The sequence below is a fragment of the Odocoileus virginianus genome, chromosome 10 (assembly GCF_023699985.2).
Source record: "Odocoileus virginianus isolate 20LAN1187 ecotype Illinois chromosome 10, Ovbor_1.2, whole genome shotgun sequence".
NCBI lineage: Eukaryota > Metazoa > Chordata > Mammalia > Artiodactyla > Cervidae > Odocoileus > Odocoileus virginianus.
This window is the reverse complement of record NC_069683.1, coordinates 33,944,782-33,969,665: the sequence shown is the minus strand read 5'-3', so window position 1 is coordinate 33,969,665 and position 24,884 is coordinate 33,944,782. Positions and strand designations below refer to the sequence as shown.

Sequence of the window (24,884 nt, the reverse complement as noted above, 5' to 3'; positions counted from 1 at the left end):
TTGAAATATCAAGTGTATATCCTTCTAAGGACACATATTTGGAAGTACACAGTGTCTGTCTGCTACCAGCCTGCCCTACTGATTTTCTTTTTGAGTAACTGGTCTGGTGATTGTCAGATATCTCCATTGTATACTTGCTTGTTTTTGTTTTCTTTTTCCTTGCAGCTAATAAGCTGTGTGTGGTAAGATACTTTAAGACTGTAAATATTCTGTAATTCATTAATTATCCCTCTACCTTCCCACCAAATTTAGCATTTAGTGATGATTCTTGCCTATGCCAATTCTTAGTATGATGGTTGCAAAGTGACTTTTTTTCCAACTATGCACACCCTCTACCTGTACCTTTACCAGTCAGCAGTTGACATTTTACCTTTTCTGTCTTGTCTGTGTGAGCTATAGTCTCACATGTTCTTTTTTCTTCAATAGTATATAATTAATGGTTTTCACTGTTGTAATGCACAGATTGTCTAAGATTTGACCAGTGATTACCCCATCAGAATGGTTCCTGTGTTGTCAAAACCCCATCACAGTTTTTTTTTAAGCATTTTTAAACTTTCTGTCATAACAAGGTGATCCAGGATCACCTTTTTCCTTCCCTGCTCCAGTCTTTAAATCAGCCAATACTTCAAGGAGCCCTGGCTCATTTGAGTAATAAATAATATTAAAAACCAAGATCAGTGTTCTCATATATTTAGAATTAACGCTTGAAAATTATTTTTCTTTTCAGCTCAGATTTTTTCCTGTTTGCCACTTTAACTGAACCAAAGCATTGTAATTTATTTAGTATTCACAATTACCTTACAGAAAGTTAGAGTCTGCTTCTTTTGAGTTTAAGTTATAAGATTTCTAGCTCCTATATAAGTTCACCTAGGTAGTAGATTGCTAGCCAGAATTATATAACAGCTTTTCTGTGTGAAGAATAGAGAGATAATATCTTTTGAAATTGGTCCAAAAAATGGTAAAAACAATGAGCTAATATTTGAAAAAGATAATATTAAAGTCCAGATGATGTTCCTTTCTGGGTCATCATTAATGTTGTTCCCATTTTTTATGTGAACAGTTAACTATGTCCTTTTTAAAAAATGTGTTTTTCTTTTATTTTTGGATCATATCATCAATTCAAAAATAGATCTTTTAATTCTCATTTGGTGTGAATTACTTCATACCAAATATACTATGACACATTATTTGGAAGTCTAAAGAAGAGGAACTTAGGGACACAAACCATCCAAAGTATAATTGTGCAACTTTAAAAATGTTGGCTCTTATCTTTCTAAGTTACAGTAACACTGTCAAAAAACACAAGCAAAAGTTTGGCATTAAATTTTTGATAACATATTCCCAGAATTATTCAGTTAGGCAATGTGATTATAACATTTTTTAAGTAATCAGTAAAGTATGATAGATGTGAGGTGCTTTATTATATGACTTACCCTAAAAAAATGATGGACCTGTCTACATTTTTTGAACTTCCCTGGTGGCACTAATAAAGAACCTGCCTGCCAATGCAAGAGATTTAAGAGACATGGGTTCGATTCCTGGATCGGGAAGATCCCCTGAAGATGAAAATGGCAACCCACTCCAGTATTCTTGCCTGGAGAATCCCATGGACAGAGGAGTCATGGGCTACAGTCCATAGGGTTGCATAGAATTGTATGTGACTGAAGCAACTTAGGATGTGTATCATTTTAGAATCTTTTAATGAGTCTGTAAATGTATTTATGAACCAGTAATAATGCAGTTCAAAGTAAAGACATTTTGGTATGTTAGCAACCAAGTGTGATCAAAGGAGCAAAATAAATGAATGTACTTTAGAATAACGTTGACACATAGGAGATGCATAATGAAGATTTTATTTTCTTTGTTTTTTAGATGGGAATTTTTTAAAAAATACAAAATTTAAGTGAGTAGTATATAAACCCCATTACATTTGACCCAGCTTTAAAAATTATCAGAATTTTGTCAGTCTTTTAAAATTTAAATACTTTTTTTTTAAATAGGGAGAGACATTTTAAAGCAAACCCCAGACACCATAATTTACTTGCAAATATTTTTGTGTGTGCATGCTGCGTGCATGCCTAGTCCCTCAGTTATGTCTGACTCTTTGAGACCCCATGGACTGTAACCTGCCATGCACCTCTGTCCATGGGTTTTCCAGGCAAGAATACTAGAGTGGGTAGCCCTTCCCTTCTCCAGGGGATCTTCCCAACACAGGGATCAAACCTGGGTCTCCAGCATTAGCAGGTGGATTCTTCACCATCTGAACCACCAGGGAAGCCCCAAATATTTTAGTATATATCTCTAACTGGTAAAGATTTTTTTTACATTACCAGTCTGCCATTATAATACTTAAAAATTAATTACAATGAATAATCCCTTAATATTATCTAATATCCAACTTACATATTTCTGAATTTAAAAATTTGTCTCGAAAATGTCTTGACTTATTCAGGCAAATTCTGCACATTATATTTGGTTGATATTTCTTCTGTTTTTTTTGTAACAGGCCCTCTTTTGAGGGTAATACAGAAATTGGGTCATTTGTCCTACGGAAAGTTCTGTATTCTGGATTTGGCTGATTAATTCTCCATATTATTTTTACCTCTATTCTCCATTATATCTCTATTCTCCATAGTTTCCATAAAGTAATATTTAGATCTAAAGGCTTGATTGGATTCACATTCAATTTTTAAAGCAGGACCACTTCAAAAATTGTACTGTACTTCCTATTGCGTCTCATCAAGATAAACTTAACTTCTGGTTGTTCTACTTTTAGTATTGTTAAGATTGATTTGTGGGTTTGGGGTGGTGCCAGCCTTCACTTAGTTTGGGAAGTGAATAGTTCAGTAGTTTGGAGTCTATTGATAATCTTTGCCTAAATACATTATTTAAGTAGGAATTGTAAAAAGTAAATTCTTCCTTCTATTATTCTTTCTGTGCTTATTAACTGAAATTCAGTTATTAAATAGAACTTTCATTGACTACAGTTAGATTGGTAATACTGGAGTGGGTAGCCTTTCCCTTCTCCAGGGGATCTTCCCAACCCAGGGATCCTGCAAGGCAGGCAGATTCTTTACCAGCTGAGCCACAAGGGAAGCCCAAGAATACTGGAGTGGGTAGCGTATCTCTTCTCCAGTGGATCTTCCCGACTCAGGAATCCAACCAGGGTCTCCTGCATTGAGGTGGATTCTTTACCAGCTGAGCTATTAGGGAAGCCCTTTAGCCATCTTTGGAAGTGACCAGTTAAAAATTATAAACATCGACTTTTGTGTGTTTAAATCAATCATGATTTTTATTTATTTTGATTGTTAGTCTTTGACAGATTCTTTACTTTTTTACTAAGATAAATAGGCTAATTTTGTACATTTTTGTGACTCAAAATTAGAATGTCATTTCTCCAGGGAGTTCTGGTTTCCTTTACTGGAAAATAGTATTTAGTAAGTTCTTGATTGTATAAATGAATTATTTATACTCTTAATGATGCTTATCACGGTGTCTGGCATATAGAATATATGTTACAGTTATTATTTTCTTTTATATTCTCATATTGATTAGCTTAAAACTGCATGATCTCTGGGCTTCCCAGTTTGCGCTAGTGGTAAAGAACCCATCTGCCAATATAGGACACCTAAGAGATGTGGGTTCGATCCCTGGGTAGTAAAGATCCCCTGGAAGAGGAAATGGCAACCCACTCCAGTACTCTTGCCTGGAGAATCCCTTGGACAGAGGAGCCTACAATCTATAGGGTCACAAAGAGTTGGACATAACTGATCCCTGCATCAGCAATATCAGTATCACTAGGTAACTTGTTAGAAATGTAAATTCTTGGATTCTGTCTCAGACCTACTGAATCAGAAATTTTAGGGGTGGGACTCAAACATCGGTTTTAGCAAGCCCTCAGTGATCCTGTTGTGCACTCAAGTTACAGAACCATTGGTCTAGCGTAGAAGTTCCTAACTCATGGGGAGAATGGGCCACAGGCATGCTGAATATTTTCTTAGGGTAACTGTAAAGTGCCCTAGCTTCCAGCAACATTATCTACCTTTTAATCTTTTCAAATCTCACTTTACTTTATGAAATGTGAGATTTAATGAAACAGGTATAAAATATAATAATATATTTATGAAATAAGCATTGTATTAACTTAGCCTTCGTAGGATATAGAACATAGGAATATATACATATTTCACTTTCATACATTTTCTATCGTAGAACAGCTTGTGACAGCCTTTTTCAGCATATGTTTCATAGGGCACTAGGTCCTCTAGATGCTTTTAATAAAGAGGGTTTCATTGATCCAGTAAGTTGGAGAAATAATTCATATCTTCTTTGCTTGACATTGCACAAATGAGATTTGCCTATCAAAGTCTGAAAATTCCTGCAGTGAGAAAACCTTTTTAACTTGGCTTTAATTTATTGTTTCCAAAATTTTTGATTAAAAGACCTTTTTACCTAAGTAATATCTGTTAGCCTCCAGGAGAAGACACTGGAAAATGCTGCCTTCTAAGTATATATGTTAAAAAAAACTTAAGGATTGTGTGCCTCTTAAAAGTAGGGCGCTTTCTGGATGAATATATAATAGCCCTGCAAATGAATTTGCCCTACTTTTGGAATAGTGGCGAGTCCAGGAGCTATTGAAGGGGAAAATATCAAGTTATTGTCTTTGCTAGAGGTAAACTGCATTCTGAACTGAAGACTAGTGGCCCAGTTGTCTGAAGCTTTGAAATCCTAAAATGTGTTTGTCTCATGTAGTCATTATTTTTCAGACCAATGCAACAAATAAATTAGATTTTGTCATATAGGCGTGTCAACATAATTAAGGGACTATTAGGCAAGAAATGAAGTTTTCAGGGGGGAATTGTAGATCTTACAGAATTTTGCAACTACTCAGACTCCTTTGTTTCCAATTTTGGAAGATCTTAAAGTCCTCAAATTGCTTAGCTGAGGCAACTCTATATAATGGTATACAGTAATAAATTGATTTTCAAAAAGGAAATGTAAAACTGGACATTTTTTACTTGCATACTTCCTTTCATAATTTTTTTTAAAAATTTAATTGGCGAATAATTGCTTTAACAATATTTTTAGTTTTCTGCCATACAACAATGTGAATGAGCCGTAAGTATACATATGTCCCTCTCTTTTGAACTCCCTCCCACCCTCCACCCCCTCACCCCATCCCTCTCCACTAGGTTGTTACAGAGCACTGGGTTGAGCTCCCTGTGTTATATAGCAACTTCCCACTTCACATGGTAATGTATATGTGTCAGTGTTACTCTCACAATTCATCCCACCCACTCCTCCATCCCCCTTTAAAATTGAGTGTTTAAAGAAATTCTGTAGGGAGAATTGGTAGGAACTCCCTGGTGACTCAGACGGTAAAGAATCTGCCTGCAGTGCCGGAGACCTGGGTTCAGTCCCTGGGTCGGGAAGCTCTCCTGGAGAAGGGAAAGACAGCCGCTTCAGTATTCTTGCCTGGAGATTTTCATGGACAAAGGAGCCTGGCAAGCTTCAGTCCATGGGGTCGTAAAGAGTTGGACATGACTGAGCGGACTGAGTGACTAACACACACACAGTATGAAACTGTTGCTGAAAATGAACTTAGCACAGATGATATTGGATGCAGTTAGTCTTTTCAGAATAGAAGAGACAGGAGTCAAGCATCAGGAATATAGCAGAGATGATAATGAAGTATTCTACCTGGGTGATAGGAAAAGCTTCTTACAGACTGTGCCTATCTGCTATATGTAATCATTCCATAAAATCAGTATTCTAATAATTTTTAGCATTTTTGCCTGAGGATGTTTGAAATGCAGTAGTACTTTTAGGAAGGCAATGGCACCCCGCTCCAGTACTCTTGCCTGGAAAATCGCATGGACAGAATAGCCTGGTAGGCTGCAGTCCATGGAGTCTCGAAGAATCGGACACTCCTGAGCGACTTCACTTTCACTTTTCACTTTCATGCTTTGGAGAAGGAAATGGCAACCCACTCCTGTGTTCTTGCCTGGAGAATCCCAGAGACAGGGGAGCCTGGTGGGCTGCCGTCTATGGGATCGCACAGAGTTGGACACGACTGAAGCGACTTAGCAGCAGCAGCAGCAGTACTTTAGGGCAGATTGCAATGGTTCGTACTAATTTATCCCATATTATTGAAGCATGAAGAGTTTGAGAGCTACATAGAATGTAAACTACATAGAAGCTAGGAATGCCACTAGTAGATGTGGTCCACAGTAATAATGGGTAGGAAAAAATACGAGTAAGTGGGCAAGTTTTGGCACATGCTTACACTACATATGAGATAAAATCACCTTATATGTCAATGTGAGGCAGTTCAATAAACAGAATTTAAGGTAAATTTGTATCTATTGCTGATGTGCTCAGTCGTGACCGACTCTTTGTGACCCCATGGACTGTTGCCTGCCAGGGTCCTCTGTCCATGGAACTTTCCAGGCAAGAATACTGGAGTGGGTTGCCATTTCCTTCTCCATGTATTTTATTGGGACCTACTAAAACCAAGGAATAATCTTAGCTTGGAAGAAGGCTTGTAAGTTTTGTTCAAATGAGATAAAATATGTGAAAATGCTTTATACTATAAAATGTTAAATTTCCAACCATTATTATAATGTCTTTACATTTGTATCCTGTGTTTTTAATTTCCTGCCTATTACATTTCTCACATCTTTTCAATATGTGAAAATCTGTCATTGTAAAACACATAACAGAGTTAGTATCACTACATAATTATTACACAAAATATATTCTAACAGCTATAAAAAAAACAGCACTATTCTTTTACATGATAAATTACTTATTGAAAAAGTTAACAGAAACCACAACACTACTGTCTACTGAAATAAGACTTGTTATAAACAACAATTTGAAAAAAATCACAGCAGTGCATTTTGCTTTGAAAAAGGGAATATGAATTTTCTCTAAACTTGGGACATTGTATTCTTTTTTTTTTTTTTAATTAGTTGGAGGCTAATTACTTTACAATATTGTAGTGGTTTTTGTCATACATTGACATGAATTAGCCATGGATTTACATGTATTCCCCATCCCAATCCCCCCTCCCACCTCCCTCTCGACCCGATCCCTTTGGCTCTTCCCAGTGCACCAGGTCCGAGCACTTGTCTCATGCATCCAACCTGGGCTGGTGATCTGTTTCACTATAGATAATATACATGTTTCGATGCTGTTCTCTCGAAACATCCCAACCTTGCCTTCTCCCACAGAGTCCAAAAGTCTGTTCTATACATTTGTGTCTCTTTTTCTGTTTTGCATATAGGGTTATCATTACCATCTTTCTAAGTTCCATATATATGTGTTAGTATACTGTAATGGTCTTTATCTTTCTGGCTTACTTCACTCTGTATAATGGGCTCCAGTTTCATCCATCTCATTAGAACTGATTCAAATGAATTCTTTTTAACAGCTGAGTAATATTCCATAGTGTATATGCACCACAGCTTCCTTATCCATTCGTCTGCTGATGGGCATCTAGGTTGCTTCCATGTCCTGGCTATTATAAACAGTGCTGCGATGAACATTGGGGTGCACGTGTCTCTTTCAGATTTGGTTTCCTCGGTGTGTATGCCCAGAAGTGGGATTGCTGGGTCATATGGCAGTTCTATTTCCAGTTTTTTAAGAAATCTCCACACTGTTTTCCATAGCAGCTGTACTAGTTTGCATTCCCACCGACAGTGCAAGAGGGTTCCCTTTTCTCCACACCCTCTCCAGCATTTATTGCTTGTAGACTTTTGGATAGCAGCCATCCTGACTGGCATGTAATGGTACCTCATTGTGGTTTTGATTTGCATTTCTCTGATAATGAGTGATGTTGAGCATCTTTTCATGTGTTTTTTAGCCATTTGTATGTCTTCCTTGGAGAAATGTCTGTTTAGTTCTTTGGCCCATTTTTTGATTGGGTCGTTTATTTTTCTGGAGTTGAGCTGGAGGAGTTGCTTGTATATTTTTGAGATTAATCCTTTGTCTGTTGCTTCACTTGCTATTATTTTCTCCCAATCTGAGGGCTGTCTTTTCACCTTGCCTATAGTTTCCTTTGTTGTGCAAAAGCTTTTAAGTTTCATTAGGTCCCATTTGTTTATTTTTGCTTTTGTTTCTAATATTCTGGGATGTGGGTCATAGAGGATCCTGCTGTGATTTATGTCGGAGAGTGTTTTGCCTATGTTCTCCTCTAGGAGTTTTATAGTTTCTGGTCTTACGTTTAGATCTTTAATCCATTTTGAGTTTATTTTTGTGTATGGTGTTAGAAAGTGTTCTAGTTTCATTCTTCTATAAGTGGTTGACCAGTTTTCCCAGCACCACGTGTTAAAGAGGTTGTCTTTTTTCCATTGTATATCCTTGCCTCCTTTGTTGAAGATAAGGTGACCATAGGTTCGTGGATTTATCTCTGGGCTTTCTATTCTGTTCCATTGATCTATATTTCTGTCTTTGTGCCAGTACCAGGGACATTGTATTCTTATAGAAGAGCTATTGGAATGAAGAATAGCAGCATCTTATGTTTTATAGCACATTTACAAAGTAAAGGTCAAAATCTATAATAAAAAGTGATGTAAAGAAAATGGAGTTGTTTTTATTTAGTATTGATTCATATTATGTCAGACCTTTTTTCTTTCTTGTTAATAATTATTCCACTTAGTGAATATTTACTTAAAGGAAATGACCAATGAATTCTATTTTATGTTTAGGTTAACATAGGTTAATGGTCATTTATATGAATTGGCTATGTACTTACTCAAGCTGACTTCTAATGGTACTCTAGGGCATGTATCACAATCTCATAAAAATGTGGATAACTTTATCTCTTTCAGGAATTTCAGTCATTTTTTTGTCATGCAAGGACAAAATTTGTTAGTAATCCATAAAAAATATGATTCATTAAGTGTGGAAATCTTTGGTAAATTCATTTTCGTCACATTTTTATTATTTCTAAGAATTCCAGAACCACCCAACCTAATTTTAGCTTTTGCTTTGTAACAAAAAAAATCTTTCAAGGGCATATGGATCTTATCATACATAATAAAAAGTAAAAAGATATTCCCCTTTGGATATGTACATTCCATAGACATCTAATACTTGGTCATATTTCACTGTATAGAAGCTATATGGACTCCGAAGAAGATAGAAAATATTAATACAGTTCTTGGCCTCCTTGAGTAGGGGTGAAAAACTTCCCTTGGTAAAATAAGAAAATTTTTAATTTTATGTAAGAGAATTCATTCCTGCGTGAATACAGTGAATAAATATTATATAAATATCAACTATGTGCCCACCTCTTGTTTTAGAAACTGGGAAATCACCAGTGAACAAAAACAGAAATCCTGGTCTTCATGGAGCACATTCTAGTTGAGGCAAAAACCAGAAGACAATATTAGTGAAATGTTGGATGGTAACAAGTGCCATGGAGAAAAATAAAATAAGCAACGGGGACATAGGTGGGGTGAGGATATTGCAGTTTCTCAAGTAGGGTACCAGCAAAGCCTTAATAGAGCAGAAGTTTGCTTGAATGGGAGGATGAGGGAGATGAGGGAATTGTTTCTGTCCCAGGCAAAGGAATAATAAAGTGTTTGAGACCCTTACCTGGGAACATGTCCAGCACATTTGAGGAGCAGCGGGGAAGCAAAGTAGGGCTAAAGAGGAATGGAGAAGACTAAAGGGAGCTGATCAAATAACCCAGAAAAGTGACGATAGTAGCTCACAGTCCTGTGGTAGCAGTGGAGGGTGGTAAGAAATTGGGATTGCTGCCAAGGTTATGAAAGAGAGAGGAATCAGTATTTTTGATTTGCTAAATGGGAGGATAGAATTTCCTTTAACTGAGGTAAGAGATTACTGCAGGAGGAGTGGAGTTTGGGGAAAACGACTGGAGCTATATTTTTGTCATATTTGAGATACTTATTTGTCATCTAAGTGGAGAGGTCAAGCAGGCAATTGAATCAGCATTTTGTGGCATTTCGGGAAGAAGCTTGGCAGGAGAAATAAGTATGAGCAGGTATGTACAATGTTGATGAACACTGCTAAGAATTAACAGTTGAAGAAAAAAATCAGTGAAGGAAATCCTTCGAGAACCAAGATAAATTCTAAGCTCCTGGACCTTTGATTAGTGGAAAGGAAAGAGAAAAGGATTCTAGTCAGGGAAAATGTCCTAGCATCTTAGAATATAATTTGGAAATAAATTTGAATATTTTTCTATCTTGGTTTTTTCTTTTCTCTTGAAACTTTTATAGTGCATCATATAGTGTTATGGAGCAGTAGGTGCACAGGAAATATGTGTTGCTTATAAATGAGAATAATATTTTTCTTTTTATATATTTATTTTATTTTTGGGTGCACTGGGTATTTGTTGCTGTGCACAGGCTTTCTCCAGTTGCAGAGAGTGGGAGCTCCTCTCTAGTTGCGGTGCACAGGCATCAATCCTTCTCGTTGCGGTAGCATCTCTTATTGTGGAGCATGGGCTCCAGGGCATGCAGGCCTCAGTAGTTGCAGCTCACGGGCTCCAGAGTGCAGACTAAGTCGTCAGTGGGGCAAGCACGTAGTTGCTCTGCCGCATTGTGAGATCTTCCCGAGCCAGGGCTGGAACCAGTGTCCCCTGCACTGCAAGGTGGATTCTTAGCCACCAGAACATTAGGGAAGCCCCAGAGTAATACTTTCCAAGTTTATTAAATTAACCAGCATGTAATCACTCAATATTTAGGGTTTTTAAAAAAATTCCAGATATTTTTATTGTGCTCATAAAATATGCATGACATAAGCTTTACACTTCAACTATTTTTAACTTTACAGCTCAGTGACAACTAGGTACATTCTGAAATTTAGTTATGTATATAAAAATATCCTCTGTTTTTAAAAAAATCAACATTGTTCCTCCTGAGAAAAAAGAATTCAGAGCTGTTTGGACTTTACTTGTAAGAGCATTCTGCAAGATAATCCTAAACTATTATCTCTTCTGTTTGAAAGACTGGGAGAAGTCCAAAAAACAAAAATGAAAAGTAGTGTCTTACTTCTAAAACAGATTTATTTTTCTTGTCTTAAAAACTGAATTTCCACTAGGTGTCATTTCTATTTGTCTAGTCAGTGATGAATTGTGTTTTATTTACCTTCTATTACTGGTACCTCATATAGAAACCAAATGTTCAAATAAAATTGTGCTGTATATCTGGAGCTTAAGGATTTTCAGAAATGAAATGAGTATGCCCTGCTTCATAGTTTCCTTGCCTACTTGCTTCTTAGATTCCTCTCAAAGTATATTCTTTGTTTTTAGTTTGAGTTTTGTAAATTATATTTTGTAATTAATTATGGATTTTATAAATTACATGGAAGTATGTGATATGTCTACATTTTGTGAGTTATAAACCTAGGAAATTGTCTGTCTGTTGATTACAGTGTCTTCTTTTTTAGGGAACAAAGAAGGAAGAGACTGAAGGTGAAGTGGAAGTGTCTGGTTTAATTCAGCCTGCAGAAGTGTTTGCTCCCAAAAGCCTGGTGTTGGTATCCAGATTAGATTATCCAGAAATTTTTAGGGTAAAGAACTCATAGTTGTTGTTATTGATTTGTATCATTGTATACATCTATTCTGAGTGAACCATGGTGACAGGTTTTTTTGTACCTAAAATATCTTTAAATTGATTGGGAATTCATCCATAAAATAAAATTGCTGTGAGCAGAAGAAATGAATTTCATGTTGGATGAAATAAATACTTGAATAAGTTAGTATTACTATTTAAACTTCTAAGGATGTTTAAAAATCCTTATATTTAAGGATGTTTAATTTGTTTTACAATAGGTCCCATCTATACTGACTCCAAAATTTATGAATCGTAAAGAAATCATTTGATTACTTGTATCAAGTTCAAAATGCATTAGTAATGTAACAACTTAGTGTGTTTTTACTGATATTTTTAGGAGTCCAGATGAAAGGAAATAGGATGAGTATTTGTTCAAATAGTTGTGATCATAGCTACCAACATAGCTTTAAAATAGTTTACTTCCAGATATTTTACTTTTTAGATAGTTAGAATTTTCAAATATAGAAAAAAATTTACTGTAGTTATAAATACATTTGAAAGGGAAGAGGGCTTATTTTTCTTACTTCAGTTGCTGTCTTTAATATTAGTTATGTTGACCATTGTCAAGAAATCACAGATCTTCTTTAGAAAGTATAAACTATACCTTAAAATCTCTCAAGGATTTGATAAATTAATGCATAATTTCTGGAAAACTTTTCTGTATAGTTGAGATTATATATATTCTTAGTGTCAAGATTTCAATGACAATTGGTAACTCCTAATGGTGTTCTTGCCTGGAGAATCCCAGGGACAGAGGAGCCTGGTGGACTGCCATCTGCAGGGTCGCACAGTGTTGGATAAGACTGAAATGACTTAGCAGCAGCAGCAGCAACAGATACTAATTTTTTAATTATAAATTTTAATAAACTGGAAGATTCATATGATTCCACTTTCTCCTCCATTTTACCACCTACCTTCTGAGCTTAAATTGTTAATCATATATTCTCTATTTTGCTATTCTTTATAATAATTCACATAAGTTAAATTTTTCTGTAAAATAAATGTTCTGAATTATTGAGAATCACAAAATAAGGTAACGTTTCTAAATTTTTATCTTGAAAATTGGAGTTTTGCAAAATAAGTTGAGACAAAAAGAGTTTTAAGTCTTACAAATTTGCTGGAGTGGTTATCTGAACACAAACACCTGTTTTACAAATTATGTATTTCTGTTTTTTATAAACTCATCTTAGAAGCTCATTTAGAGCTTCTGGTTCTGGAGGAAAATTTAATAAACTTAATAACATTTGCTGCTTAAAATTTATTCCATGGTCACTGTAGAATATACTATGTTCAAAGAGAAACTTTCCCTGGAGCAGATGTCACAATTTATTTTTAGTGCTTGCTTTTTCCATGAAATAACTACATGCATCTTTTGTTTTCAGGCTTGTCTGGGTTTGATCTACACTGTATATGTGGACAGTCTGAATGTCTCCTTGGAAAGTCTCATTGCAAACTTGTGTGCGTGTCTTGTCCCAGCGGCTGGAGGGTCTCAGGTAAACAAAATGAAAAAGAAGATGAAGAGGGCCTGCTTCTCTTCTCCTCTCCTCCAGTTAATTTAATTTATGAAGAAAAGGAAAAAAAACGAATTCTTTAAATATTTTCTTTTTAAAGTGGGTCTTAGGGGACTTCCCTGGCGGTCCAGTGGTTAAGACTCCGCCCTTCCAACGCATGGGGCGAGAGTTCAATCCTTGGGAGAAAAAAAAAAAGTCTTAGTTTAGTTAAGCATTGTCCCTGTGGTCTTCCTTTTAGAAACACAAGATTCCATTCTTTTCTTAGGTCATGGGGTTAATTTTAACACAGGTTTCACCTTTCGCATAGCATAGTTAGAAGTTATATTCTGTGTAACTTGAAATCTAGCTTACATTTTCTTAGGAATGCACTTTTTAAAATTGAACTTCAAGTGTGTTCTTTATACCATGTTTATTCCTCTATATGATTACACCTCATTTTATTAAAATTTTTTTCAGTGACAAAAATTCAGAGATAACATTAAGAAAACTGTCAGTATAATTTTTTGTAACATTGTAACTAGCCCTGGATAGATTAATTCATTTCTTCATTTCCTTGGATAAAATCAGTTATATGTGGTCCTTAAAACCATTTTGTATGTTGTGTGTAATGTTTAGTAGAATAGCTTGTACTTAAGCTTCAGAAGAAGAGGGCTTATTTTTCTCATCTCAGTTCTCTACCTTTAATAATAATAATAATGATGATATTGACCATTGTCCAAAATCACAGATCTTTGGAAAGTATAATCTATACCTTAAAGAATTTCATTATACATAGATTGAGCCCATGAGGACATTAAACTCTTATACTGAAATAAAGCTTTCTCAAAGTGACATGTCTTTCATCTTCTCTGTGTCTTGAAATTTTTATCTTCTTCTCTGAAGTAGAAAAATGAGAACCTCAGCTTGTGTGACTGAATGGTCCTAGGTAACTTAAAAAAACTACTTAAGTCCTAAAATTGATTAGCTGACCACTTATTATGCTTATTCTTATGTAATAACGAGGGAAAGAACAGCCCTCTAAAAATTACATTTTTTAAACTCTGATAGATAAAAAAAAGAGATGTTACTTATGGTAAAATTGACATCTTTTTTCCTTGCCCTTTGCCTTTTTAACTATCTACTATCTTTCCTAGTGTCTTTTGGTTACTCTTAAGTTTATTTTCCTTCTGCACTCTCCTCCCTCATTCTCTGTTTGTACTCCAAGAGCAGAATATGAAATGTGAGTTTAGTCACAATTGAACCTAAACTGTAAAGCAGATGAATTATTTTATGAGCCTTTATTATGATGAAATTTTTATTGACATGATTTTATGTATTTTTTAATTTAAAAGGATTTTTATTGTGACTATTAGAAGTTTTTAAATTGTATGTTTCATATTACCATATTTCTTTTATTTTTCCAGTTTTATTGACATATAACTGGCATATAAATGTTAGCTTTAACATTTTATTATTTTTTAGTTACATGTTACTGTCAGTGATTTGTATGTTTCATTATTACTAAATTTTCACCTTCCAACTACTGAATTTTCTTGTATCATATTCAGTTGGGCACAAAGTAACTTGAATGTTTTGAGCTGCCTTATTGCCCTTCACAATTGAGTCTTATATGACCATCATCTGCTCTAAATTTGAACTTCAAAGGGTTTTTTTTTATCTTGAGAAAATGTGTGAAAAGAAATCATTTGTTGTGTGTATGTGTTTTCCTCCCATTCTGCAGAAGCTGTTTTCCTTGGGTGCAGGAGACAGACAACTGATCCAGACTCCCTTGCATGATAGTCTTCCTGTCACAGGAACTAGTGTGGCCCTCCTGTTCCAGCAGTTAGGTATGTCTTGTTCTCCATTTTTCAGTGTTCTTCTAAAAGCTTCTGAAAAGAAGATTAGTTTTTAAGCCCATATCACCTGACATGAACCAGGACAATAAAAAAGTAAGCCATTACATAACTTATATATAAAATATTTAATTATATGGGTTCTAATCTCAACTAGTATTCACTGTTTTTAACCCAGGCTCCTTTTGCTCTGTAGTCACTTAGGCTTTTAGAAAGTAAACATATTTTCTCTGTCCTGTAAAAGATGAATAGGTGGTATGTTTTGTTTTTCCTTAGAAGATAAAACGAAAGGAATCCCTTCCTTTTCATTTCACCACCTGTAGCAGGACTTCATCTCTAATTTTCTAGCAATGGCACAGGTGAAGAATTATAGGGAAGACACGAGAAAGTGCCCTCTGTACATTGGATAGCCCATACTTCATTAAAGGAGTAATATAACTTAGAGCATGTTTCAGATCAGCGCTGCCAGAGATTGTCACTTACTTTATCTCTTACTTGTCTTACATATGTACCTATGTAAGAGTTTCTCACTCCCTTAGATTATGTCTTTCACATTGTTCTCCATCTGTGTCTTTTTATAGTTGAGTTGAAACCATCCCTTTCCTGGGGGTTCATCTCTACTTCTCCATGGAATTCTTAATTCATTACATAAAAATTCTACCTTTTTATTTTCCCCATATCTCATGTTGAATTTTACTCCCTGCTCAACTCTGAAACACATCACTTCTTTTCCTTTAATGGACCCATCCTTATTCTTCTTTGTGATGTCAATCAGTGAAATTTAGAGAGCCTCAGAAGAGTTTAATGGGCTTCCCTCATAGCTCAATTGGTAAGGAATCAGCCTGCAATGTAGGAGACCTTGGTTCGATTCCTGGGTCAGGAACATCCTCTGGAGAAGGAAATGGCAACCCACCCCAGTATTCTTGACTGTAGAATCCCATGGACAGGGAAGCCTTGCAGGCTACAGTCCATGAGGTCTCCAGAGTTGGACACAACTCAGTGACTAAATCACCACACATAGAGTTTCTAGTATCCTAATAAAGATGAATGATGGCATCAATCCCAAAGTAGTAGTTCTCTATTATATCTGCCTCCCCATAGGAGTTTAAACTGTTAAAAATTATGTATTCCTTTTCTTCCTCCCTGAAAGTTTCTGCTCATTGAATCATCTTAACCAAGTTCAAATTAATTAAAACTTTTGTTTAATATGTGAAATAGGCACTGACTCCTTGGTGGCACTTATTTCTGTAAAGAATATCTTGTTGATTAAAACCTTCCTCCACAAAGTTTCGGACGTAATTTTAGGGGTTCATGAACTACCTACAGCTTGTGCGTGGTCCCTACTAATCACTGACTTAATTGATTTTAGCTAAGCACTGTTCACATGATCTTTTTCATTTAGGAGGGCTTATATGCCTGTACCTGGGTCGGCGGTAGTCTGCCACAGGAACAGGAGCTCTGGGTGCAGCAGACTTGGATATGGCATGAACCCTCTTGGAGGAGGTCACCATTAACCCCACCATAGAGCTGCCAGAACTTGCACTGGACTGGGAAATAGACTCTTGGAGGGCACAACAGAACCTTGTGCACCAGGACCCAGGAGAAAGGAGCAGTAACCCCACAAGAGACTGTCCCAGACTTGCATGTGGGTGTCCAGGAGTCTCCGGCAGAGTCATGGGTCGGTGGTGGCCTGCTGCAGGGTTGGGGGCACTGAGTGTAGCAGTACATGCATGGGATCTTTGGAGGGAGGTCACCATTATCTTCTTTACCACCATAGTTAGGCCCCAGGTAAACAGCAGGGAGGGAACACAGCTCCACCTATCAACAGAAAATTGGATTAAAGATTTACTGAGCATGGCCCCACCCATCAGAACAAGACCCAGTTTCCCCCTCAGTCAGTCTGTCCCATAAAGAAGCTTCCATAAGCTTCTTAACCTTCTCCATCAGAGGGTAGACACCCTGAAAACCACAATCACAGAAAACTAACCAATCTAATCACATGAACCACAGCCATGTCTAACTCAATGAAACTATAAGCCATGCCATGTAGGGCCACCCAGGACAGATGGGTCATGGTGGAGAGTTCTGACAACAGGGGTCCACTGGAGAAGGGAATGGCAAGCAACTTCAGTATTCTTGCCTGAGAACCCCATGAACAGTATGAAAAGGCAAAAAGATAAGACACTGAAAGATGAACTCCCCAGGTCGGTAGGTGCCCAATATTCTACTGGAGATCAGTGGAGAAACAACTCCAGAAAGAATGAAGAGATGGAGCCAAAGCAAAAACAGCACCCAGCTGTGGATGTGACTGGTGATGGAAGCAAGGTCTGATGCTGTAAAGAGCAATATTGCATAGGAACCTGGAATGTTAGGTCCATGAATCAAGGCAAATTAGAAGTGATCAAACAGGGATGGCAAAAGTGAACATTGACATTTTAGGAATTAGCGAACTAAAATGGACTGAAATGGATGAATTTAACTCAGATGACCATTATATCTACTAAGGGCAAGAATCCCTTAGAAGAAATGGAGTAGCCATCATAGTCAACAAAAGAGTCCAGAATGCAGTACTTGGGTGCAATTTCAAAAACGACAGAATGAGGTCTGTTCATTTCCAAAGCAAGCCATTCAATATCACGGTAATCCAAGTCTATGCCCTGACCAGTAATGCTGAAGATGTTGAACGTTTCTATGAAGACCTACAAGACCTTCTAGAACAAACACCCAAAAAAGATGTCCTTTTCATTATAGGCGACTAGAATGCAAAAGTAGGAAGTCAAGAAACACCTGGAGTAACAGGCAAATTTGGCCTTGGAGTACAGAATGAAGCAGGGCAAAGGCTAATAGAGTTTTGCCAAGAGGACGCACTGGTCAGAGCAAACACCCTCTTCCAACAACACAAGAGAAGACTCTACACGTGGACATCACCAGATGGTCAACACCAAAATCAGATTGATTATATTCCTGTAGCCAAAGATGGAAAAGCTCTATACAGTCAGCAAAAACAAGACCAAGAGCTGACCGTGGCTCTTTATTGCCAAATTCAGACTTAAATTGAAGAAAGTAGGGAAAACCAGTAGACCGTTCAGGTATGACCTAAATCAAATCCCTAACAATTATACAGTGGAAGTGAGTAATAGATTTAAGGGACTAGATCTGATAGACAGAGTGCCTGATGAACTATGGATGGAGATTCATGACATTGTACAGGAGACAGGGAACAAGACCATCCACAAGAAAAAGAAATGCAAAAAAGCCAAATGGCTGCCTGAGGAGGCCTTAAAAATAGCTGTAAAAGAAGAGAAGCAAAAAGCAAAGGAGAAAAGGAAAGATATACCCATTTGAATGCAAAGTTCCAAAGAATAGCAAAGAAAGATAAGAAAGACTTCCTCAGTGATCAGTGCAAAGAAATAGAGGAAAACAATAGAATAGGAAAAACTAGAGATCTCTTCAAGAAAATTAGAGATACCGAGGGAACATTTCATGCAAAGATGGGCTCAATAAAGGACAGAAATGTTATGGACCTAACAGAAGCAGAAGATACTAAGAAGAGGTGGCAAGAATACACAGAAGAACTGTACAAAAAAGATCTTCACGACACAGATAATCACGATGGTGTGATCACTCACCTAGAGCCAGACATCCTGGAATGTGAAGTCAAGTGGGCCTTAGGAAATATCACTACGAACAAAGCTAGTGGAGGTGATGGAATTCCAGTTGAGCTATTTCAAATCCTAAAAGATGATGCTGTGAAAGTGCTGCACTCAACATGCCAGCAAATTTGGAAAACTCAGCAGTGGCCACAGGACTAGGAAAGGTCAGTTTTCATTCTAATCCCAAAGAAAGGCAATGCCAAAGGATGCTCGAACTACTGCACAATTGCACTCATCTTACATGCTAATAAAGTAAAGCTCAAAATTCTCTAAGTCAGTATTCAACAGTACATGAACTGTGAACTTCCAGATATTCAAGCTGGATTTAGAAAAGGCAGAGGAACCAGAGATCAAATTGCCAACATCTGCTGGATCATCAAAAAAACAAGAGAGTTCCAGAAAAATATCTATTTCTGCTTTATTGACTATGCCAAAGCCTTTGACTGTGTGGATCACAATAAACTGTGGAAAATTCTGAAAGAGATGGGCATACCAGACCACCTGACCTGCCTCTTGAGAAACCTGTATGCAGGCCAGGAAGCAAAAGTTAGAACTGGACATGGATCAACAGACTGGTTCCAAATAGGAAAAGGAGTACATCAAGGCTGTATATTGTCTTCCTGCTTATTTAACTTCTATGCAGAGTACATCATGAGAAATGCTGGGCTGGATGAAGCACAAGCTGGAATCAAGATTGCCGGGAGAAATATCAATAACCTCAGATATGCAGATGACACCACCCTTATGGCAGAAAGTGAAGAACTGAAGAGCCTCTTGATGAAAGTGAAAGAGGAGGGTGAAAAAGTTGACTTAAAGCTCAACATTCAGAAAACTAAGATCATGGCATCTGGTCCCATCACTTCATGGCAAATAGATGGGGAAACAGTGGAAAAAGTGACAGACTTTATTTTGGGGGGCTCCAAAATCACTGCAGATGGTGACTGCAGCCATGAAATTAAAAGACGCTTGCTCCTTGGAAGAAAAGCTATGACCAACCTAGACAGCATATTGAAAAGCAGAGACATTACTTTTTCAACAAACGTCCATCTAGTCAAAGCTATAGTTTTTCCAGTAGTCATGTATGGATGTGAGAGTTGGACTATAAAGAAAGCTGAGCACTGAAGAATTGATGCTTTTGAACTGTGGTGTTGGAGAAGATTCTTGAGAGTCCCTTGGACTGCAAGGAGATCCAACCAGTCCATCCTAAAGGAAATCAGTCCTGAATATTCATTGGAAGGACTGATGTTGAAGCTGCAACTCCAATACTTTGGCCGCCTGATGCGAAGAGCTGACTCATTTGAAAAGACCCTGATGCTGGCAAAGATTGAGGTGGGAGGAGAAGGGGACAACAGAGAATGAGACGGTTGGATGGCATCACTGACTCTATGGGCATGAGTTTGAGTCAGCTCCGTGAGTTGGTGATGGACAGGGAAGCCTGGCATGCTGTAGTCCGTGGGGTCATTAAGAGTCAGACACAACTGGGCGACGGAACTGAACTGAACTAAACTAACCTTACCAAACACTGCCTGTATTTTGCCCAAGAGATTAAGTCTGATTCTGATCCCAGTAAATATAGAAGATGGGGAACACATTGCATCCAGAGACTGCAGTTGTCAAAATCCAGGCTCTCAGAAACTGTTAGTCAAATGTCACAAATTCTTTAACAAATAAATTATATGGAGGAGGAACCTCCAGATTAAAAATGTTTGAGGATCTTCCCTGGTGGTCCAGTGGTTAAGACTGCATACTTCCTCTGCAGGGAATGAAGGTTCTATCCCTGGTCAGGGAACCAAAATCCAGCATGCCACATGGCTTGGGCAAAAAATAAGTAAGAGATTTAAACAGATTCCATTTTTAACAGAGTGAAATTATACTTTAGTGTCTAGGGATGCACTTTTTGGTGATAAAAAAATGTCTGTAAGAAAAATCAGGAAAATGCTTAATAGAAGCAAGGCAGCATATTGATTACTTATGGCAGTGGAGAAGTTGTCATGATTAGAGGCGCATGCAAGGCGCCTCTAGGGCTGCTGGCAAAGTCCTCCCTTGACCTTGGCAGTGTTTGTAAGATAGTTCATTGAACTATACTTTTGATTTGTATTCTTTTCTGTATTTGTGCTTTATCTTAGTAATATTTAGAAAACTTGTGCAACTATTTAACTCTTCATATGTACACCTTTTATTTTTTTTTATAAAAGTTCAGTGCTTGAACAAAGTAAGAGATTTTATCCTCAGGTAACAAAAAGGCAGCAGAGGCCTGATACGTTAATTCCCAGATGTCCTCAGGAAGACGTGTTTTTCCCTTATTTATTAATAGGGCGTTTTCACTTCCTTGACTGGGGAGCTTAAAGAACTGCCTTGTCTTATTATCCTGTGCATCCTCTATATCTGGCATAGTGCCTTGGGCACAGAAGGCATCCGTGTTTACTGCATAAATTACTGCACCAGCCATGACGATGGCAGTCAGATCTCCTAGGAGAGTTCTATATATGGATGAAGTACACAGAACAGATGGTGATCAGCCATTTGAATATCAGATTTCATTATTTTACTCTCTAGTATTTTGAGCTTAATTATCTTTTGCTTACATATTCAAAATTTACTTTTTCAGCATCTTTCTTTTAGCTTATTCTTTATAAGGAAAAGATAAGAAAGGAAAGGAGAAAGAAAGATGCCTCTCAAACAGCATTGTATGCAGTTGTAGTTGCCAAAGCATGTGGTACTGATAATTCTGTCTGCAGTCATGTTCTTATCACTGGTCATTTTGGTTAGAGTGTTGTTGAAGGCCAATATTAGACCATTATCACAGTTCACTACCTGTGTTGGGGATGCGGTAGTGGTGGTAGATTTTACAAAGCACAGACAGGAAGCAGATAAAACTCTAAGATACTTTTGTAACCTTGACTAGTTTTCCTGTGAAAGGCCTAAATGTAATGATAGCATTTCCTTGGTTCTTCTTTCTAAGGGTTGTTATGATAATGAATTTGTTTTTCACAGTTTGAGAGCAGTGTTTGCCTGAAGTAGTTATGTGGACTTATGCCATTACCCACCTCATTCCTTAAAATTTTCTGTTAACCAGCTTCATCTCCAACTTAACATCTATTTTATTTATTTGTATCTTTTTGTAGTCTATGTGAATTGCTTTTTATTTACCTAAGATTTGTGTTTTGTGTAGAAAATTGTAATTTTTCATGTTAATAAGATTGTATTCACAGGAACTGGGTTTTTTTTTCATTTTTTAATTTTATTTTTTCATTGATTTTTATTAGTTGGAGGCTAATTACTTTACAATATTGTAGTGGGTTTTGTCATACATTTTTATAGCCCCTCTGATTTTTTTAATCCATAGCTCAGGTATCCCTCCTTTATCCAGATAATTTTGTGAAATTCTATTGACATCTTTTGAGATATATGTTTACCTATAATTTGGTTTCTAACTATAAACACACTCATTTTAGAATAATTGTTTCCCACTTTACAGTACACTATTTATTAGACCTTCTTAAAGTCACAGGCTAAAGTTATTTTGGGCCTTAAGTTACTGTCACTCTGTTTCCATAGTAAAACAGCATTAAACATGTAACATCTGTGTTTATTGAGATATTCTTGAGATATAACATGTAAAAGTTTATGGTTTACAGTGTCACATGCTGTGATGCTTATATGTATTGAAGAATGATTACTGTAATAAAATTAGTTACCACCTTCATCCCCTCACATAACTATCATTTGTGTATTGATAACATTTAACATCTACTCTTTTCACAGTTTTTAAATCTGTAATACAATATTGTTAATTATAGTACCGTGCTATACATTACATGCTCAGAATTTATTCAGCTTATACCTGGAATTCATATATTTTGACCAGTATCTTCCCACTTCCCCCACTCTTTGAGTACATGCATGCTCAGTTACTCAGTTGTGTCTGACTCTTTGCTACCTTTATGGATTGTATTCTGCTAGGCTCTTCTGTCCATGGGGTTTTCCTTGCAAGAATTCTAAGTGAGTTGCCATTTCCTACTCCAGGGTATCTTCCCAAACCAGGGATTAAACCCACATCTCCTCCATCTGGTTGCATTAGCAGGCGGATTCTTTACCACTGAGCCACCTGGGAAAGCCCTCGCAAACTGCCTAGCCCCTTGCAACCACCATTCTGTCTGTTTCTGAATTCAACTTTTCAGTGTATGAAAATGAGGATATAGAGTATTAGTCTTTTGCTGACATTTCATTTAGCACAGTACCTTCAGGATCTATCCATGTTGTCATGAAAGACAGTGTTTCCTTCCTTTCTATAATTGAATAATACTCCAGTGTATTATGTATGTGTTTTTCCCATTCATCTGTTGATAGACACATAGGTTGTTTCCATGTCATGGCTATTGTAAATAGTACTACAGTGAACACATGAGTACCTCTTACAGATAGTGAGTTTATTTCCTTTGAATGTGTACCCAGAAGTGGAATCACTGTATCATATGGTAGTTCTATTTTTTTATTTTTTGAGAGCCTTCATACCATTTTCCATAGCAGCTGGACCAATGTACATTTCTGCCAACAGTGTGCAAGAGAGATCTCTTTTGTGTTTTGATAGTAGTCATTCTAACTGTTGTGAGATGAGTGGCATTTCCTTGATGATTAGCAAAGTTGCGTATCTTTTCATGTGCCTGTTGGCATTTATCTGTCTTCTTTGGAAAAATGTCTGTTTTTTTTTAGGTCCTTTGCCCATTTTGTAATCCTTTTTTTTTTCCTTTTTGCTATTGAGTTATATGAGTTGCTGTTATATTTTAGATATTAATATCTTAGCAAATAGATGATTTTCATGTAATTTCTCCTGTTTATAGATTGCCTTTTCATTTTGCTGACTGTTTCTCCTGCTGTTCAGAAACTTTTTAGTTGGGTGTAGTCCCAGTTGTTTATTTTTGTATTTGCTGCTTGAGTTTTGGGTATCACATCTAAAAAATCTTTGCCAAGACCAGCATCAGGGAGCTTTTTCTCTGTTTTCTTTAGTAGTTTTATAGTTTTGTTTCTTTTATTTATATATTTAATCTGTTTCATGCTATTTTTTTGTGAGTGGTATGAGATAGGGGTCCAATTTTATTATTTTGCACATGAATTTTCAGTTTTAGTTAAAGAGACTATCCTTTCTCCATTGAATATTTTTGGGTCTTTGTCACATATTAGTTCACTGTATATGTGTTAGTTTCTTTCTACACTCTGAATTCTGTTCTATTGATCTACATGTCTGTTTTTATGCCAGTACTATACTTTTTTAAAAGTATTATTATAGCCTTGTAATATAGTTTAAAATCAGGAATTGTGAAACTTTCAACTGTGTCATTTCTCAGAATCCCTTTGGCTATTCAGGGACTTTTATGGTTTCATATGAATTATAGGATTGATATTTTTCTATGTCTATGAAAGTATAATTAGCAGTTCAGTTCAGTCACTCAGTAGTGTCTGACTTTTTGCGACCCCATGGACCATAGCACACCAGGCCTCTCTGTTCATCACCAACCCGTGAAGATTATCCAAACTTATGTCCATTGAGTCGGTGATACCGTCCAACCATCTCATTCTCTGTCATCCCCTTCTCCTCCTGTCTTCAGTCTTTTCCAGTATCAAGATCTTTTCAATAATTTTGATTAAATTGAATTTATAGGTGGTTTGATGTAGTATGGATATTTTAAGTGTTAATTTTTCTGAATTATGAACATGGGTATATTTCCATTCATTTGTATCTTCCTCACTTTCTTTCATCAAACTCTCATCAGTTTCAACATACAGATCTTTGCTTCCTTGGTTAAATTTATTCCTAAGTATTTTATTCATTTTGTTGCTACTATAAATGAGATTATTTCATTTCTTTTTCAAATAGTTTGTTGTTAGTGTGTAGAAATGCAACTGGTTTTTCTATGTTGATTTTATATCCTGCAGCTTTGCTGAATTTGTTTATTAGTGCTAACAGCTCTCTGATGGAGTCTTTAGGATTTTCTGTATATATATAAGATCATATAATCTTCAAACAGAAACTATTACTTCCTCCATTCTGATTTGATGCTTTCTATTTCATTTTCTTGCCTAATTGCCCTGGGTAGGATTTCCAGTACTGTGTTGAAAAGGAGTGGGCACCCTTGTCCTACTTCTGATCTTAGGGGGAAAGCTTTCATGCTTTCACTGTTAAATAAGATGTTAGCTGTGGACTTCTCATATCAGCATTTTTTATGTTGGAGTATGTTTTTTTCCATTCTCGATTTTCTGAGAGTTTTTATCATGAAAGAATTTTGAATCACATGTTTTTCTGCA

At 36.6% G+C, this 24,884-nt stretch overlaps 1 protein-coding gene across 2 annotated transcripts in view; it reads left to right on the top strand.

Moving 5' to 3' along the window:
* Positions 1-24,884, top strand: part of SBF2 (SET binding factor 2) — a 486,293-nt gene that overhangs the window by 219,767 nt on the left and 241,642 nt on the right. For both annotated transcript variants that reach the window (XM_070473374.1, XM_070473375.1), the window contains exons 4-6: positions 11,419-11,541; positions 12,968-13,078; positions 14,817-14,922. In XM_070473374.1, coding sequence (XP_070329475.1) covers positions 11,419-11,541; positions 12,968-13,078; positions 14,817-14,922 — 340 coding nt within the window. The remainder of the gene's footprint in view (positions 1-11,418; positions 11,542-12,967; positions 13,079-14,816; positions 14,923-24,884) is intronic.